This window comes from Pangasianodon hypophthalmus, chromosome 3 (genome assembly GCF_027358585.1).
Source record: "Pangasianodon hypophthalmus isolate fPanHyp1 chromosome 3, fPanHyp1.pri, whole genome shotgun sequence".
NCBI classification, from domain to species: Eukaryota; Metazoa; Chordata; class Actinopteri; order Siluriformes; family Pangasiidae; genus Pangasianodon; species Pangasianodon hypophthalmus.
This window is the reverse complement of record NC_069712.1, coordinates 30503309-30522293: the sequence shown is the minus strand read 5'-3', so window position 1 is coordinate 30522293 and position 18985 is coordinate 30503309. Positions and strand designations below refer to the sequence as shown.

The following is an 18985-nucleotide window of genomic DNA, read 5'->3' as shown; positions in this document are numbered from 1 at the left end:
AAACTGGCCTGATACTCTAATTTATAGTCTTCCACTTTTTCAAGCTAGATATCCAATACACAGAACTTCAAACCTACAATTTTTTTGGATTAAAAAAAAAAATCTAAAAGAGTACACAATATTAGACAAAGCTAATCTGAAAAGTTGCTTTCTCATTTTGAAGTGTTAAAATTATTTTTTCCCACCTGGTTTCTGAATGTTGGTTTACTTTTTGGGAAAAAAAATGACTACATGTTGAAACCTATTGTGGATTTTTGTTGTTGTTGAGGTTATTTGTTAGGTTATAGAAGTTGGTGAGGATCACACAATTGTTATTTAGGCCTTGATGACTAGGATGGTGTTCTTTCTTTTCCCCATGACTGTATATATTTATATTACACACACAGATGGGTGACAGATTAAAGAGAAAAACAACAGTAAGTGTGGTTACTGGAAGAGTTCGCCACAGATTCTGGAACGGTATTAGAGTGACGAACTGTTCTTTAAACTGTTCTCTCATCTGGTGTTTTGATAATGATGGTAGTCGAGAGTGCTGTCTAACACGTCACTCCAAAATCCCATAGGTATTCAGTTGGGCTGAGAACTGGTGGCTGTAAGAGTTATTGCATACGATCTACATCATTTTCATTCAAGTTCATTTCAACTCATTCAGTGGGAACTCTGCCTGTGGAAAGATCACTTCCGGAGCAGTCTTTACAACCAGTCGTTATGATCACTCCCATTATAAAATCTGTACTTTTTGTTGGAGTGGCGCTTCCTTCCAATGGGACATGTGGACCCAAAACATGCCAGCAGTTTTATGCCTACAGCATTAATGTGCCAGTAAAACACTTCCACCTTTTCTTTTTTTTATTCATTGTTACAAAAAAAGTTTATGATCAAAACATGATCGAGGTTGTCTTGAATTTTATCTGCAGGGTGGACGAAATGCATCAAGTTCTCCAAATTCATAATGTACAATTCATATCCATTTATTAAAATGTCTTTGAACAATAAATATTCAATGTAGTAGTCGTGTTCTCCTTAGTGGACAGCATTGTTTGTTGAACAATGTTGCATTTTAACGTGAATATTTCAGTGAATCCATAGTTTTTGGCTCTAGCATTTCATGATTTAGTCTGCTAAATATGAAAATAAATCCATGGTGAGCATCAAGCACAACAGTTTACTAGTTAACAGTTTTGTAGCAACAGGATTTTTAATTATGTTGTTCCTGACATCTTGATGTACATTATAGACGGCAGCATGAATATCAGAAAGAGAAATCCAATGATTCAGTCAAAAAAAAAAAAAACACTCATAGGCCCAGGACAGTGGAGGAAAACTACAAAACAAAAAAGCTGTACACTTTGAACAGTCAATAAAAAGTCTGTTTTATAGGCACTATAAATTATGTAAAGGTTGGGACATGTTTTCCCTTGTTTGTTGGTGTTTTTAATGGATACCCAATGGAGATTAAAAAAAAAATGGGTATAAGGTTTGTTTTTCTCTTTGATTTTATACAGCAGTAAATGCTGCAAAACTGTTTTTAAGGAAACTACACCTTTAATAAAATCACTGTTCAGAACATCTCTCCAGACAGAACATCTCTCCAGTGCTTTGGTGCTTTCACCAGTCAAAAAAAATATAAAGTTACAGTCTGAAGTCAGTTTCTACCATTAAAATGTTTGTGCGATGTTTTTGACACACGAGCTGAGAAGAGAAAACCTCTTTCTCATATGTCGATGATGACGAAAATCTCTGGCTTCTCTTCGTCGTGTATCTGCATAGCCGAGTAGGTAATAGCTTTCACTTCTGTGCCCTGTGAAGAGATTATTGATTTTTATTTATTCCTTATTTGTTCCAAGTAGGATTTTACAGGCAACTGTAGTTGTTCACAGCTCTGCATCTGATACACTACAGAAAGGCAAGTATGAAAAAAGAACTACGTTACATAATAGTGAAAATATTTAAAAGTAAAAAAAAAAAAAAATCCCCCACCACCTCCAACATCTGTGTATTAGCCTGTTCTTGAAAACAATAAAAATTTTTTTTTTTTTTTTTAAATTATGGTTTTTTCAACTGTATAAATGGTGTGGCCCATTTTATTATCTTCGGACAATGTTCCTGAAGTTCAGAAGTCTGAAGTAATGCCTGTAGCATATCTGAAGGATCCAGGTCATACGTCAGACTAAATATTTTTCCTTGTATATTCTTGTGAAGGAACTTACTTACTTGTGGGTGTTTTGCCAGGTTGAACTCCTCACCCCAACTGCAGGATAAGAAAAAACATACAAGATGCTGGAAAATAACTGAAATGAAAACATGTCCTGCAACACACAGAACCATGAAAATACTGATTGCATTGGGTCAGTATTCTTCAATGTGACTGCCAGCTTGGGTCTATGGTTTTTAGTTATTAATCAAGTAAGGGGTTGTTCTGTTCTGCACAAGTAAGTAGATTCTGTGCTCTAACACACCACACAGCTGCAAATAAAAATTATTTAATCAGAATAACATAGGTGTGTAAGAGCTGTAGTAGTGTACTGGGTATAAAGGGCAAGCAGCATTGAGAAAATCCGTACTCAAACATAAAAGGAACAAGTGCAAACTTTATGCTGGATAACTAGCAAAATAACTAGCAAAAGGGTTTGAAGACAGGGAGGGGTTTTTGCTGTGGAAAAAGACTTCTCTCTGACCTCATAAAATGTTCTGACCAACTGTTAATTGTCTTTGGAACAGCTATGTTGAGCAAGGGTGGTGGAGTGTTGATCTCTGCTGGGAATACTGTTGAGCGATCCAAATGATGCTCTCATGGCATCACTCAAAATGGACCTCTGGTGAAGGGAGAAACCTTGCACCTGGTAAAGGAGTTTAAATACGTACATTGGGACCTTATTCACGAGTCAAGGGAAACAAGAGTATAAGACTGACAAATGGACCAGGTCAGTGGCATCAATCAGTGGTCTGTGGTGTTGAAGCAACACTCGAGTTTCAGATAAAGTCGTCTTCCACTTAACTGTCACAAACTGTGGGTAATAACCGAAAGAATATGGTTATGGGTACAGTTGGCAGAAATCAGATTCCTCCATAGGGTTGCTCCATTATAATCCAGGAGAGCCTCAGAGTAGAAGCGCTGGTCATTCCTCATCAAGAGGAGTGAGTTGAGGTGCTCCAGGCACCAACTAAGGATGCCCTCTTGGTTGCCAGGCATGTCCCGCTGAACAGAAACCCCGTGTCACACCCAGGACCTGCTGTAGAGATTATATCCCGGGAGTTGTTGGAATCTGTGGCTGGCCATAGTGACGTCTGGACTGACTTTTTTAGCCTGTGGCCACCAAGACCCCCAAGACAGAAAATGAATGAATAAACAAAAGAAGTTCTGTTGTAAGACAAGCTTAATAAAATTTAACAAGACTTAAGATGTTCGGCCAGATTAATTACAACAATGCTGTCACAGAAGAGTAGACATAACCTGTAAATAATAAACAAAAAGCACACAGAAAAAGATAAATTGAACTTTTAAGAGTTATTTAAAAGATGCAAGCAGTGGCAAGTCAATTAACATAATCAGGAACACTCAGACTGGGGTGTGACCAAGAAAAAGCAAAAGTCTATGTGTCATTATATAGATTTCACCTATAATAAGAGCCAAATGATTACACAAGCCACAGTGTCTCACAAAGTCTTAAAGATTTTAGACAAGACTTGTGTCAGTTTTGAGAGCACAATATTCGGATTACTGCATTCTTGGCCGGGAACGTCAGACACTTTAATGGGAAGAGTATGGCTGCTGATTTCTATTTAGCAAAGCTACAAATCATGTGAACCACACATTTAACATGGCCAGAGGAAGGGTTCTTCAAGTGTTCTTCTCTTCCTAAAGGATTTCTATTTAGAACCCTCCCTAAAAGGGAAACCCTCTTAAAGGTTCTATGTTGAACCCTACAATTTCCACACCAGAGAAACAGCTCAGAGAAACCTTATTGATTCTAGACGGAACCTGTTTTCTCTGTACTTATCTCCCTTTTTAATTAACCCATGTCTTAGCGTATAGTGTTGAACTTAAAAAAAAAAAACCCTGGCAACTGTTTAGCATGGTGGCTTTGAGGATGTCTGTGAGATTCCTGTGCGCTCTGAACATTTGGTAGACCACTTGCTGGTACTCAAGAGTGCAAGAGTCAGTAGCTAGTCACTGTTAGTCAAGCAGCAAATTCTATTTTTTGTCTCGAAGCAAACCAGATCTTGATAATACCAAAGACAGTTAGGACAAAGTCATTTTCAATAGTAATAGTAAAAAAAAAAAAAAAAAAAAAATAGGAAGCAGGCATTTTTGGCTGCAGTGGAACTCCTTGATGAAAGACAAACTAACAGTTCTGGCAAGAACACTGTGGTGACATGGGCTATGGTTGTGGTTTTTGTGCTTTCAGTGACTCCCCTGACCGGCGAGAGAAAAAAAGAGAGTGTGAGATAGCTGGTAGAGATTGTGACACACGCACAACAAATACACAGCGTGAACTTGAACTTGATGGAGCGAAAGCTGCGAGTCCAGGACAGACCTGTTTCTTTTGAGTGTTTTGATTTTGCTGAGTTTGTTGAAAGCGACTGAATAAACATGAGCCCAGAGCTCTATTAAAATTCCTCATGTCTCTTCAGTCTTCCTCTGCATTCTACAACATAAGGGTTCCACGAACACAAGTGCCTTTATAATGTCAACAAAATCACTATAACTGTCTGCTTTTGTCTCCAAAGAAAACAGCAAAGAACAATCTAGACTGCTATTTTTTTTAAACTATTTTGCCGGGTTACAACTATTGGAACTAGTAAATTTGATTTTCTGTAAAATGCAATTTTCAATAAAAATGTGATCCTATTTTTGTCAAAACCTTTGGCTAAGTAGGAACTACCTGAAAGCTCCAACATGAGTGTGTGCCACCATTGTAAACAAAAACATGACTGTCAGGATTTGTCTCCATATGCAGTTGTTAAACAATCCTTATCATTTTCTAGTACTGACTGCGTAATAATAATAATAATACTAATACTAATAATAATAATAAAAAATAATAATAATGTAGTTTAAGTACAAACCAGTCATTCTGTTTCCAAAATATTTAAAACTGATATACACTGATCAGCAATAACATTATGACCACCTGCCTAATATTGTGTTGGTCCCCCTTTTGCTGCCAAAACAGCTCTGACCCGTCGAGGAATGGACTCCACTAGATTCCTGAAGGTGCGCTGTGGTATCTGGCACAAACACGTTAACAGCAGATCCTTTAAGTCCTGTAAGTTGTGAGGTGGGGCCTCCATGGATCGGACTTGATGGCCAACACACCCCACAGATGTTCGACTGGATTGAGATCTGGGGAATTTGGAGGCCAAGTCAACACCTTGAACTCTTTGTCATGTTCCTCAAACCATTCCTGAGCAATTTTTACAGTGTGGCAGGGCGCATTACCCTGCCAAAAGAAGTCACTTCCATTAGGGAATACCGTTGGCATGAAGGGTGTACCTGGTCTGCAACAATGTTTAGGTAGGTGGTATGTGTCAAAATAGCATCCACATGAATGCCAGGACCCAAAGTTTCCCAGCAGAACATTGCCCAGAGCATCACACTGCCTCCGCGTTCTTCCCATAGTGCATGCTGGTGCCATCTCTTCCCCAGGTAAACGATGCACACGCACCCGGCCTTCCACATGATGTAAAAGAAAATGTGATTTATCGGACCAGGCCACCTTCTTCCATTGCTCCGTGGTCCAGTTCTGATGCTCACCTGTCCATTGTAGGCACTTTTGGCGGTGGACAGAGGTCAGCATGGGCACTCTGACAGGTCTGTGGCTACACAGCCCCATATGCAGCAAGCTGTGATGCACTGTGTGTTCTGACACCTTTCTATCACAGCCAGCATTAACTTTTCAGCAATTTGTGCTACAGTAGCTCTTCTGTGGGATCAGACCAGACGGACTAGCCTTTACTCCCCACGCGCATCAGTGAGCCTTGGGCGGCCATGACCCTGTCGCTAGTTTTAAAGATGCTCTGACCCAGTCGTCTAGCCATCACAATTTGGCCGTTGTCAATGTCTCTCTAATCCTTACGCTTGCCCATTTTTCCTGTTTCCAACATATCAACTTCGAGAACTGACTGGTCAGTTGCTTCCTAATATATCTCAACCTTGGACGGGTGCTATTGTAACGAGATAATCAACATTATTCACTTCACTTGTCAGTGGTCATAATGTTATGGCTGATCGGTGTATTTTAGCTGTTTTACGCCTGTATGAAACTGAAATACTGTATATTTGAATATCCTGTGCCACCACAATGGTAATACTGGTTAATGATAATGGTAATAATTGGAAATATGAGAAAGGCTGGATTTCATCACACCATTACCTGCACAGATTTTGGGAAATGTATCTGTCTTACTGGCAACGAAGATACATCTCTGTCATTCACGTACACCTATTGCAGATTAGTTGAGCACAGATTTCCTGTAATAGGTGAAACTCATCCTTCCTATCTGGAAAATTTTCTTTCTTTTGTACTCTCAGACTAAACATGGACTATTTAACCTCAGTGTTTTCTAAAGCTTAGCAACATGGTCTTTCCTGTAGGTGACAGAGGGGTCCAGCGCTAAAACTCTACCAAGCACTCTGGTCATAAATGGCCAAATCGTGGGGTAAAACAATAATTCCCCATTCATGTTCTCTACTCCCTTCCAGCCATACATGATTTATAAATATATACGATTTATTCTGCTTGGTATGCAGGGTGACGTACTTACTTACTAAGAAACAAATATTGAAAATAAGCTGGCAGGCACCTTGTGTAAATATACAATTTTGTACTGAAACAGTGTGGTTCCTGAAAACTGGGTTCCTGGAATTCTTCATATCCTTCCACTTACTGTTCATATAAGGAAAGGCAACTGTCTGACACATGGTGTGTGCAAAGCAGTGTGCTTTTGGTTTTATCTTCTTTGTATCATCAGAGGCTCACACTCAACAGCAAACTGACTTAGCAGTTACACTTACTGGAAAAAAGGACTCATTGTTCAGAGAAAGTGGAAAATAAGAGACCTATTCATTCATCCACCCCAGCAGAGAGCTGACAGTTGCCCAATATGTACTTAGTGAACTCACCCTATAGAGCGGATTCTGAAGCGCACCCGGTCTAAGTGTAACACTTTCACCTCCTAGAAAATAGAATTATAAAATTAAAAACAGGATCACTGGTATTATTGACATTCACATTTTTAAAAAATAATAATAATATATTAAATAACAAAGTATTTGCAGCTATGATTGGTGGTTCAGTAGAAAAGTTCAAGCATCCTGATTACTTTTTTTATACGCTAGAAATTCTCATTTAAATGTCAGATTCTCAGTAACGGTTTGTGTGAAATACCCGAGGGATGAAAAAGACATCGGCGCTGAACTTGAAGAGCCAGTCATCTAGGAAGTGAAAGAGAAGCGATTCCAGATCATCACCTGCGAGAATACAGACAGACCCGTTATTGTTAAGCCTTAACTGAATCAGTGCTTTCACTGATTAAACTGGAATTGAAAAGTCTTAGAATAAACAGAATCTCTTCAAGGCCCAGTACTGCTCGGGTAGGCCACAGCTGGGGAGGCTTAAAGTTCGATAACTCGGCCCCTGTCTATCTATGAACACATTTACATTTACATTTACATTTATGGCATTTGGCAGACGCCCTTATCCAGAGCGACTTACAATAGTGCTTTGAAGTCTATCAAAAATACATTCTGATATTGGCTCGGTAGGTCACAAACTAGGAATACCATCAGTCCAAAACTGTTGGGGAGGTTTTTTTTTTTTTTTTTTTTTTTTTTTTTGTTTTTGTTTTTGTTTTTGTGAAAGTGTTAATTTAAGTATTTTATGAAGAGGTAAGTCTTTAGCCGTCGTTTGAAGACTGCCAGTGACTCAGCTGTTCGGACATCTAGGGGAAGTTCATTCCACCACCTTGGTGCCAGAACAGAGAAGAGTCTCGATGCATGCCTTCCTTGTACCCTGAGAGATGGAGGGACCAGTCGAGCAGTGCTAGAGGATCGGAGGGAGCGTGGTGGCGCTCGAGGTGTGATAAGTGCTTTGAGATAAGTGGGTGCTGGTCCGTTTTTGGCTTTGTAGGCGAGCATCAGTGTTTTAAATCTGATGCGGGCAGCTACAGGAAGCCAGTGGAGGGAGCGCAGCAATGGGGTGGTGTGGGAAAATTTAGGAAGGTTGAAAACCAGTCGTGCAGCTGCATTCTGGATCAGTTGCAGAGGACGAATGGCGCTCAGAGGCAGACCTGCCAGGAGTGAGTTGCAGTAGTCCAGTCTCGAAATGACAAGGGACTGAACAAGCACCTGTGTGGCCTGTGAGGAAAGAAATGGACGAATTCTTCTGATGTTATAAAGGAGAAATCGACATGAGCGTGTTAGATTAGCAATGTGAGAGGAGAAGGACAGTTGATTGTCCATGGTTACCCCAAGGTTGCGTGCGGTAACCGAAGGCGAGATTGCAAGATCCTGAGATGGGGATGAATCACATGGGATGAACAGCAGTTCAGTTTTGGTGGGATTAAGTTTCAGCTGGTGAGTTGTCATCCATGATGAGATGTCAGCCAGACAAGCTGATATCCGAGCAGAAACATGAGAGTCTGAGGGAGGGAAGGAGAGGATGAGTTGAGTGTCATCTGCATAGCAGTGGTATGAAAACCCATGTGAGGATATGACCGCACCAAGAGATCGGGTATAGAGGGAGAACAGGAGAGGACCAAGTACTGAGCCTTGTGGAACACCAGTGGAGAGTCTGCGAGGAGCAGATGTGGATCCCCTCCATGTTACCTGATATGACCGATCTTCCAGGTAGGAAGCAAACCATTGCCATGCTGCACCACGAATTCCAAGACTCATGAGGGTGGATAGGAGAGTCTTGTGGTTCACCGTGTCAAACGCTACTGAAAGGTCAAGGAGGATGAGAACTGAAGACAGTTTGGCTGATCTAGCGGCATGTAGCTTCTCAGTGACGGCCAAAAGTGCAGTCTCTGTGGAGTGTGCCGGTTTAAAGCCAGACTGATTGGGATCTTGGAGGTTGTTCTGTGAGAGATAGCAAGACAGTTGATTATAGACAGTCCGTTCAAGGGTTTTAGAAAGAAAAGAGAGAAGTGATACCGGTCGGTAGTTGCTGATGACAGAGGGATCTAGAGTGGGTTTCTTCAGGATGGGAATAACTCTTGCTCTCTTGAATGAAGTTGGTACATGACCAGATGTTATGGAGCCATTGATGATAGTGGTGATGAAGGGGAGGAGGTCTTGAGAGATGGTCTGGAGCATTGTTGAAGGGATTGGATCCAATGGGCAGGTGGTAGGATTGCAGGATAAGATGATTTGCAGGATCTCTTCTGTTGTTAGTTTAGAAAACTGTGTCAGCGAATGAGAAGGAGAATCCTCAGTGTGCAGTGTAGGAGCAGGAGTAGAAGTGAATGTCTGACAGATTTTTCCAATCTTCTCATCATAAAAAGTGGCAAAGTCTTCAGCAGTCAGAGAGGATGGAGCAGGAGGAGCCGGAGGGTTGAGCAGTGAAGAAAAGATGTTGTGGAGCTTGCGAGGATCTTGTGCAGAGGATTCCAGCTTCTCTTTGTAGAAGGCAGTCTTAGCAGAAGTCACTTCAGATGAAAATTTGGACAGGAGAGCACGATAGGAGACCAGATCTGTGTCGAGTTGCGATTTCTTCCACTTCCTCTCTGCTGTTCTTAATTCTCTCCGATTACTGCGCAGCACATCCGATAGCCAAGGAGCAGGGCTGGAAATCTTCCTGGGTTTAGAGGTTAGAGGACAGAGGAGGTCCAAGGATGAGGAAAGTGAGGAGAGGAAAGTGTCAGTGGCAAGCTCTAATGGTAGGGAGGAAAAGGAGTCAGGGACAGGAAGGGATGATAGGGTGCAGGAAGCTAAGGAGGAAGGGGAGATAGAGTGAGTCTATCGGTCTCTGAATTTCTCTTCTCCATACAAGGGCTTTTATCATTGGGTGCTTATTCCAAAGAATTGCTCTTCAGTGAGCAGCTGTATTGCAGTCAGCTCCTGATTCGTCTCACTGTTATCATCATCCATATTTTGAAATCAGAAAAACAGTGTCATGGTATTAACAGCATTGACAAAAGACCATGCTCTACCATCAGGTTTGATTGTGCCGCAGTAATAGAAAAAAGAATGAGTCTGGCTCAGAGAGAAACAGAAAAAGGTACTTCCTGAGATACAGTTCTTGCTTCAGAACAACTCATTGACACAAAGGGATTCTTGAGTTCCTTTCACAAGTTTCCTTTGTTTTAACAGTTGTTAGTAAGGAAGCGGTTGACAGTAAACATGTCTACATTGTTGGCACTTGAAAAGAAGGCGATACATCGTGGGAAAGAGGACTACACTGACCCCTTTTGAGACTCCTGTATTAAGACAGTAGGATAAAAAGTGAAAATGAGGAAAAACCCCAACGAAGTAGATACAGGAAAGGTGTTACCCAGTGCAAGTAATCCCATCCAAAAAGGGTGTTTTGTGGTATTTTAATCCCACCCTAAGCTCAGCTTTCTAAATAACACTGCAGCAGTTATTGTACTTAATACTGATTTCTGACTTCCCTGGCCAGGTACAGTGCCATGGTATTGATGGCACCATGTGATTCATATTCAACTCCTGATACTCCCAGTGAAGGAGTAAGCCGACCTTGTTAAGTTATTTTATCAAGTGTAGTGACCTCTGCGCAAACTACATAACAGTCGTAGAATATTTTTGCCAAGAATTAAATGCACACTATGTCCCTTTACCCCAAAATGTAGCTGACCAGCAAAAAATATCTTCGGTGTCCAAACTTTGCTTCTTTAGCTTTGAACTGGAGCTGTGAGGCTAATGTTATAAACAAGCAAGGTAAGTCCAAACATTATGGGAAATGCATAGTGATAATTTTGATAATTTGAGCTACGCTTGTTTTACTGAAAACTGTAAACTTTATATCGACATGAGTATGTAGCTTATATGCTGTCTTGAATGTTCCTTGTACATATTTTGTCGCATTATATTACATGTACTGTCAACTGCTGGCCATTAATTCTGGACTTAAAACTCATTATTATCAACTCATTAAAACTTTATTTGTATAGCACCTTTCATACAAAAAATGCAACTCAAAGTGAGTGCTTTACATGAAAACAGATAAAATGTCATAATTAACGTCACATTATTTCCAAAATTTCAAATAAGACTCAAATAATACTAAAAAAGATATAATTAGAATATATAAAATGCATAACATGAAATATAAAATAAAACTAACTGAATAATAATAAAAGAATGAAGTTAAAAATAGATTACAAAGAATGCATAATCAAGTAAAATTTACAATTATTTATTACAATTGATTATTTATTCATGTATTATTAACCTTCTTTTTGCACTGTATGTTCCTCATACAAAAATCCAAGTCATATGCCTGTGTGAGCAGAGACTTCCTAAATCAACACAGGCATTTTCTTAGGATAACCAGTAAGGTTTAGCTCGCTGTTAACTTAGACAAGCCCTTGACTCTTGTCTGCTGAAATATAACTCCTTAAATAGCATTCTTCGTTCCTTCCGAATTTGGTAATACTATCTTCAAGAACAATTTAGTCAATACGACAGCCAACGGCAACACTCAGGTACCATTCTCAATGCTAGAACTCTCTTATTCATTACAGTATTCAGAGTTTGGAGCTAGTGGTGCTTATCATTAATAAAACTCCAGCTATCTTTGGAAGGGATAGTAACTCTATGAATAGGACTAGGCCATGGGAGCCTGGGATACCTCCACCATTTCCTTGTGATACTCCCTCCACCCCTCCTCTGCTGAGAAAATACAGATTATATTACCTACCAATCTCTGACTAACTCCGTGCTCATTGAATATCCTTAGTCCCATCCAGGGACTTACGCAATTTTGCAGGAAGAATGTGCCTCTTACAGTAGGGAAAAAAAGGTTTTTGGCCGTTTCTCCTCAGTATTCAGTTGTTTAATCTTTATGAAAGCTACTCTGAACATAGCAACGGTTATTTGTTTTAACATTGCATACTTTCGTGCTCTTGTTGGACTTCTAAACAGACATTCTGTCATGTTTTCAAAAGAAAATTTCAGCAGATTCAGTGTCTTATGGTAAATTAGCCTCCTAAAGGGATGGGTTAAATGCAGAGCACAAATTCCTAGTATGGGTCACCATACTTGGCCACAAGTCACTTCACTATCACTTCACTATCACTATCACTATCACTAAAGTGTACACTCACATTGACCTTATATTGACTCTTATAACATCATCTCACAGCCACACACACAGCCACAGACACAGCCACACACACAGCCACACACACAGCCACACACACAGCCACACACACAGCCACACACACAGCCACACACACAGCCACACTCTCACCTTCCGATTCAACTTCTATAGTATCAATGGGTTCTACTGTCTCCGTATCGGTCATATAGCCAAACATTGCCATGGCACACTGCTCAAACGCCTCCTCCAGTGAGTCACCCCAAGAGTGCAGCCTGAAACACACACACACCCCTCAGTATTAAGCTTACTTCATAAAACTGAGATCATAATTTCCTATTAGCCAAGGAAGTAAAACAGATGTTAGTCCAAATTATTAAATCTCTGTCAATTTCTAATTCTGAAGTCAAGTCATTAAATTAAAGGATGACTGGAAATGGCTTAAATCTTAGGAGTTTAAACAGTTTGTTTTGAAGCAGTTTTTCCCCCTCTCGCTTCTTCTCCTTCTCCCTCATTCTTGTGTATACATTTTGTATTGCACAGCTGTAGAGTACCTGAGCCTCACTACAAGCATTTGAATGTGCAACTGTCCCTGGACTTTTGTTCACATGACAAATAAACTTGAAACTTGAAACAGTATATCTCGAGTATCGAGATATCTTTATTTTCTAACATTTTAAAGTTATTTTTTAATAGCTGAAAACTGGAAACAGCTTTAAATAACTGATTTCAGTAGACATTAAATGAAAGTATCATCAAACTCAGTTTTCACAGTTTTATTTAAAATAAAACACTAATATTTTGAGGGCAGTTTCTTAGCAAACCTATATCGTGATACATATTGTGATATGACTCGTGATTCTTTGCAGAAGCTAATGGCCTTGAAATGTTCACTTACTGGACATCTGCGGTGTGGTCCAGATCTAAAATAAAAAAAAAAAACACACAAAAAAATCAGACATACACATTTAATATTACACATTATTCACTTTTTTGCTTTTAATGATGTGTGGCTCTGAAGAAATGCATAAGGGTCATTCAGCCAAAACAGTGTTTTGTACAGACTTAGTTTAGGCAAATAAAATAGAACATGTGATCATAAACATTCCAAGGCAAACTATGTTAAATAAAATTATATTTATAAAGTCAAATGGGGTTTGATGTGGGAAAAGCTCTAAGACAGAGAATTAAAAAAAGAAGACATTTTAGCAATTACAGGAATCCTTGGATAATATGAACATAAAGTGATTTATATGAGTCTTTCACACACAATGGCAATTTTACAACGCAATAATAACGCCCCACATGAATTAGAAAGCCATTCCTCATAGCAAAATATCTAGAATAACATACATACTTAACCAACCAAATCCCACAATATTCTTTAGTGTCATGATTCAGTCAGGGACAGGATTAACATCCTGAGAACTTACAAAGTCAGTGTTAAAATGAACTCATGCTACCTTACTTCACCCTTATATCATTGCACAAACACTCTTATACACACCCTGTGTACGTCGTTGTTGTGACTGAATCTTTCCCATTGCTAGTGTAAATAAAATTGCTTCATTGTCCATCTGGAACATATGGGACTGCCAGATTGCATCAGTGAGGTATCTCAGGGCAAGCCTTTACTCTTATCGTTCACTATAACAGGACATGGGATGATATTGTTAGGGGCCAAGCACCAAGGGTGGCACTGTATTATTATTCTATATTTTCTTCTTCTTCTTCTGGCTAGGGTGTCTATGGGAGCCCATAGAACCGTCTAGTAAAAAGTTGTTAAATTTGGGAGGGTCTAAGGAACATCCTGATCAAATTTGGGCCAAGTGCTGCCAACGCTCTAGCACCATCATTGGGTCAAATTTGGGCCTAATTTGGAAGTACGTTTATGGTCATAACTTTTGAACCATATGTCCAAAATTTAAAAATTTATAAATCCAGGTACCCCTGGATTCCCTGGGTTGAAAAGAGTTCAGTGCACCCTACGACGTCAATCTCCGCCTAATTAGATTTTCTGCCATCTTGGATTTTGTCAAAAACTGTTTTTTCACTACTCCTCCTTCAAATTTTTTCCAATCATCACCAAATTTTGCACACATCATCATCAGAGTAAGACTCACAAAAAAATCAAAAAGATTTTGAATAGTCCGAAGAGTTTGCCCGTAATGGGCCAACGAATCTGACAGTGAAGTCGCCAAACAGGAAGTGAGGCTGTATCTCAGCAATGACTTGCGCACTGACACAAAACTTGGTAGGCATCTTCAGGACCATGATCTGAGGCTATGCAACAAATTTCGTGCGACTTACTGGTCAAAAGTTACAATAACATGCTAAAAATAATTACATCTAACTGCCATTTTTACTTCTCCTCCTCCTCCAAATTTTGTCTTGAGATCTGTCTAAACAATGCTGCAGCAATGCCACTCTGCTGCCCATTTGTTCACCACTGTCCCTGGTCAAAACATACACATCATGAGTGAAACTACAAATCATTCTTGAATCCCTTTGCCCAAAGTTATGACTCTGTTTTCCTGTGATTGCTTAGGCAACAATTGTAGCGTGCCTGTGAATGTGTGGCTCACACTCAGTCTGGGTGCTTGGCTCCCAAAAATGCTGCTTCCAGCTTTAATTATTCTTATTTTTTCTCTGCCAATGATTGCATGATGATGTAATCAAATCTGGAGGCGTTTAGAGTAATGACTGTAAGTCTGGCTCTTTGTAGTGAGTCGGATCATATAACTCGGTTCAGTAATACGAGCCAACTCTTTCAGCTCCCAAATGGCTCATTCTTCCATCTTCTTTTTTTTCTAAACCAGACACTTTGCAATATTATGGCCACTGATTAGCCAAAGACGAGCAACTACGACTGAAACTATTTCATGAAATTTTTCTCTACCTAATTAACTAATTAACAAAATAGCATTACCTGCAGACCCCAAGTGGTGAGAATTGGTAACCATTTCACACTTACCCTGAGCACAGGAGCCCCACAGGGCTGTGTTCTCAGCCCCCTCCAATACTCTCTGTTCACACACGACTGTGCTGCCAAACACAGTTCCAACATCATCTTTACATTTGCTGACGACACATCAATCCTGGGTCTCATCACAAATGGAGATGAGACGTCCTACAGAGATGAGGTGAGAGCACTATCACAGTGACAACAACCTCTGCCTCAACGTCAGCAAAACCAAAGAGATGATTGTGGACTACAGGAGGACACAGGAGGTCAGCCACGCCCCCTTATACATCAATGGTTCTGCAGTGGAAGGAGTTAAGAACATCAAGTTCCTTGGTGTGCACCTCTCCGACGACCTGTCCTGGTCTCTGAACATCACATCAGCAGTTAAATCTGCACGCCGGCGGCTCTATTTCCTACGGAAGCTCAAAAGCTTTGGTCTCCCTCCCAATATCCTTACAAACTTCTACAGATGTACCATTGAGAGCATCCTGACGGGGTGCCTTACTGTATGGTACGGCAGCTGCTCACTCCTCGACCGCAAGGCCCTTCAGAGAGTTGTGAGGAGAGCTGAAGTCATCATCGATAACAAACTTCCACCCCTTTAGGATATCTTTCATCTGCGATGTCTGAGGAAGGCCCGAAAAATCCCAACTGACCCAGCACACAGTCTGTTTATCAAACCGCCATCAGGCAGGCGAAACCGGAGCATTCAGTCCAGAACCAGCAGGCTATCAGAACCCTTAATAAACTGTAAATACTGTCTCTAAAATTGCACTATTATCCCATTTCATATCATATCAAAGACTACAAAAACATCATGTCTTTTTTGAATCTTGCATACTTTGAACAACTACATTACACTACCTCAAAGCAAAATTTGCACCTCAACCTTGCACCTGCACACTTTCTATTTTTTATTTATTTATTTTACTTTTTATTGTTATTGTATTGTATTGTATTGTGAATCTGTTGTACTCATTATTCTACATTTCTGTCTCTTAACTTTCTGTCTTGCTTGCCCCTATATTATTTATTTCTGTTGTTATTATTGTACTGCTGTAGACTGCCTAAGCCTCACAAAAAGCATTTCAATGTACATTGTCTCTGACACTTGTATAAATGACAAATAAACTTGAAACGTGAAACTTCCATTGCACTATATTAAAGAAATAATTGTAAAATCATTGAGGAAAGATAGATGTGTATTTGTGACAAATACAGTAAGCATCACTGCATTAATGTTATCGAGCTTGCTGTGCCTGTGTTTCATTAAGATTTATTACCCATTTAGTTCCTGATTAAAACAAACAAACAAACAAACAAACAAACAAACAAACAAAAAACAGTTTATGTATGCGAGTCGACTCACAACGTTCAGCTAAAAGAGTCGGATCAAAGAGTCAACTCGTTGGTAAACGACACATTATTTCAGAGGGGTACAAAGTTCATTGCATTGTGATGGAAGATTTAGGCAAAAAATGAATTTTGTGTTTTAAGTGATGAATCGTGGATAAAATTATAAAAGGAACTAAATAACAAGGTTTGTTTCCAAGTTATCATCAAGAAAATACTATATATATGATCAGGTTTTTTTTTTTCTTGGATAGTTTACTAATTAAAATTTTCCACTGTTATGATTAAAGGACAGATAGAGAGAACTGCAGTCCATCCAAGAGTCTATCTACAATGTAAAATTCTCTAAATTCACATCAACCTGCCTAAACACATTCACAGACCAAAATAACTTAAAACTGCGCCAATCTGGCAACCCACTGAACAAGGTTGGGAATTATCCATAAAATCCTCCCCACTTACATTCATATTTCTTGTTGATAGCTGGATATTTGGCCTTTATTGCCTTTTGGGCCTCGGTAAGGTCAAGCTCTCGATCACTCATTCTCCTAAAATAAAAATATTACTTAGGTAAGCAGTTGTTAAGCTGTACTTCCCTAATGACACATGCATGCACTTCCGTAACGTGAAGCACGCGACAAATACTCACGTTTTTGTTTTTTAACATAAAAGTCACATGTTCACCACGGACCAATAAATAACTTGTCCCGTGTACAACAGTAAATGTGTAAATGAACGGATAAAAATAAAACAAAAAAACAAACAAACAAACAAAACAACAACAACTAAACCCACGAAGTGAAGTTATTGTTGACTAACTGACACATTGCGAGAACTTCGGGGTTGAGTCTGATATCAAGACTCAACAAGTTTAGTGTCATATGCACAAGGATCTTGCGATAACCATATCTAGCTGAGCTCGTGATATCTTCTGTTCTTCCTCTGCTCTGATAAACATGTTAGAGTACGTACATTCCGTGAAACACATCCATCACCACTTGTTTTCTGCTGATGGCTTGGTCTCTGCAGACACTGCACCCTGTGGTCAGCAGAAATACTCCCTGTCTGCCTCAGTAAAGCGCTTGACTGCTCCATCGCTGACTCTGTGCGGCTCACACTTCCTCTCTGAATCCGAGGGAAATAACTGTATCAGCTCTCTGGGGCTCGTCCGGGATCAGCAGCGGGAGGTGAGAATTGTTCTTTGTTATGTAGACCTGCCTCATGTGGTTATCTCGTGTTATCTCACTTAGCATTACAGGCATTTCATAATCTCAACCTGCAGTGTTTCTGTCAGGGGAATTGTTTAGTAGCACATGAATCATGTAAAGAATAGCTGAAAGGAGTTGATTGTGATCCTGGCTAAGTTGCAGTGAGAGAGTTACTTTGCACTAGAAAACAGTAGAAAACAAGAACAACGACAATAATAATAAAGAAAAGTAATAAATATAAAACAGTATATACAAATTTAAAAGCATAAATAATTAAATGCATCGTTGCTGAGATGTAGTGCAAACTGGAGCAGGATGGAAATATGTAAATCTGTTGCCTGCACTGTTGATTTAAACAGGTCGATAAACACACACACACTCAACATTTTACTTTATTATTCTCAGGAAACCCATTCCCTCTGGCCACCAGCCACAGAAAAGCCAAGGAAGCCAAACTGTTTGTGTTTTTCTCTCTAATTTGTACCACAACACTATTCTTGCACAAGCTTTTATTCCATAACTCAGCTATAGCGGTTTGATTTTAGCGGAAGTAGACCTACAACTACTTCCGTTAGAGTAAACCCGGAAGTCTGAAGTCTGTTATTAGGTTATTATTAAGTTATGATATAATGGTGTCAGATATATTCTGTGGGTAAAAGGTGGGAAATCCCGAAAGTGTGTTTATGTGTCAGTTAGCTGTGCTAGATAATAGATTTTACGGTGGAAGCAATGTTTTTTTTTTTTTTTTTTTTTTTTTTTTTTTTGATAGCTTGTACAGCTTAACTTTTCTGGTAATTTAACATTTTGTAAATGTTTAATTCATGTTCATATATATATGAACATTATATATATATATATATATATATATATATATATATATATATATATATATATATATATATATATATATATTTATTTTTTAAATAAGAACATCAGATTCGAAATACTGATTCGACACTGAGTCGACTCATTTTGCTCCGAAGTCTGTTTGTCAAACGATTCATTTTTGATTTTCTTTTTCTTTATATGTACTGTGTGTGTGTGTATTTATATAAGTATATATAAGTATATACAGTATATATAAATGTGTGTGTATGTATGTATATATATATATATATATATATATATATATATATATACATACATACACACATACATACACACACAACCTCATTTCC

General features: G+C 39.2%; 1 protein-coding gene across 2 annotated transcripts; it reads right to left on the bottom strand.

The window, feature by feature from the left end:
* Window positions 1-835: 835 nt before the first annotated feature.
* On the bottom strand, window positions 836-17709 carry zbtb8os (zinc finger and BTB domain containing 8 opposite strand). Of its 2 annotated transcripts, none has more exons than XM_026939223.3 (8): window positions 17572-17709; window positions 17062-17147; window positions 13180-13204; window positions 12435-12556; window positions 7392-7474; window positions 7127-7179; window positions 2215-2251; window positions 836-1801 (listed from the first exon to the last, which is right to left on the bottom strand). In XM_026939223.3, exons 1-8 carry the CDS (start codon window positions 17589-17591, stop codon window positions 1715-1717), a joined length of 513 nt encoding a protein of 170 aa, XP_026795024.1. In that variant the 5' UTR covers window positions 17592-17709; the 3' UTR covers window positions 836-1714. The 2 variants fall into 2 exon arrangements, with proteins under 2 accessions (XP_026795024.1, XP_026795025.1); XM_026939224.3 differs by lacking the exon at window positions 17572-17709 and adding an exon at window positions 17249-17430.
* Window positions 17710-18985: the final 1276 nt, after the last annotated feature.

What these genes read in the sequence shown, in the direction of transcription:
- zbtb8os (XM_026939223.3), bottom strand. Translation starts at nt 17,591, where the DNA reads ATGGATGTGTTTCACGGAAT. An exon ending in TATAGAAGTTGAATCGGAAG is followed by an intron (nt 7,475 to 12,434) that starts GTGAGAGTGTGG and finishes GTATTCTCGCAG; the next exon opens with GTGATGATCTGGAATCGCTT. An exon ending in ATGTCTTTTTCATCCCTCGG is followed by an intron (nt 7,180 to 7,391) that starts GTATTTCACACA and finishes TCTATTTTCTAG; the next exon opens with GAGGTGAAAGTGTTACACTT.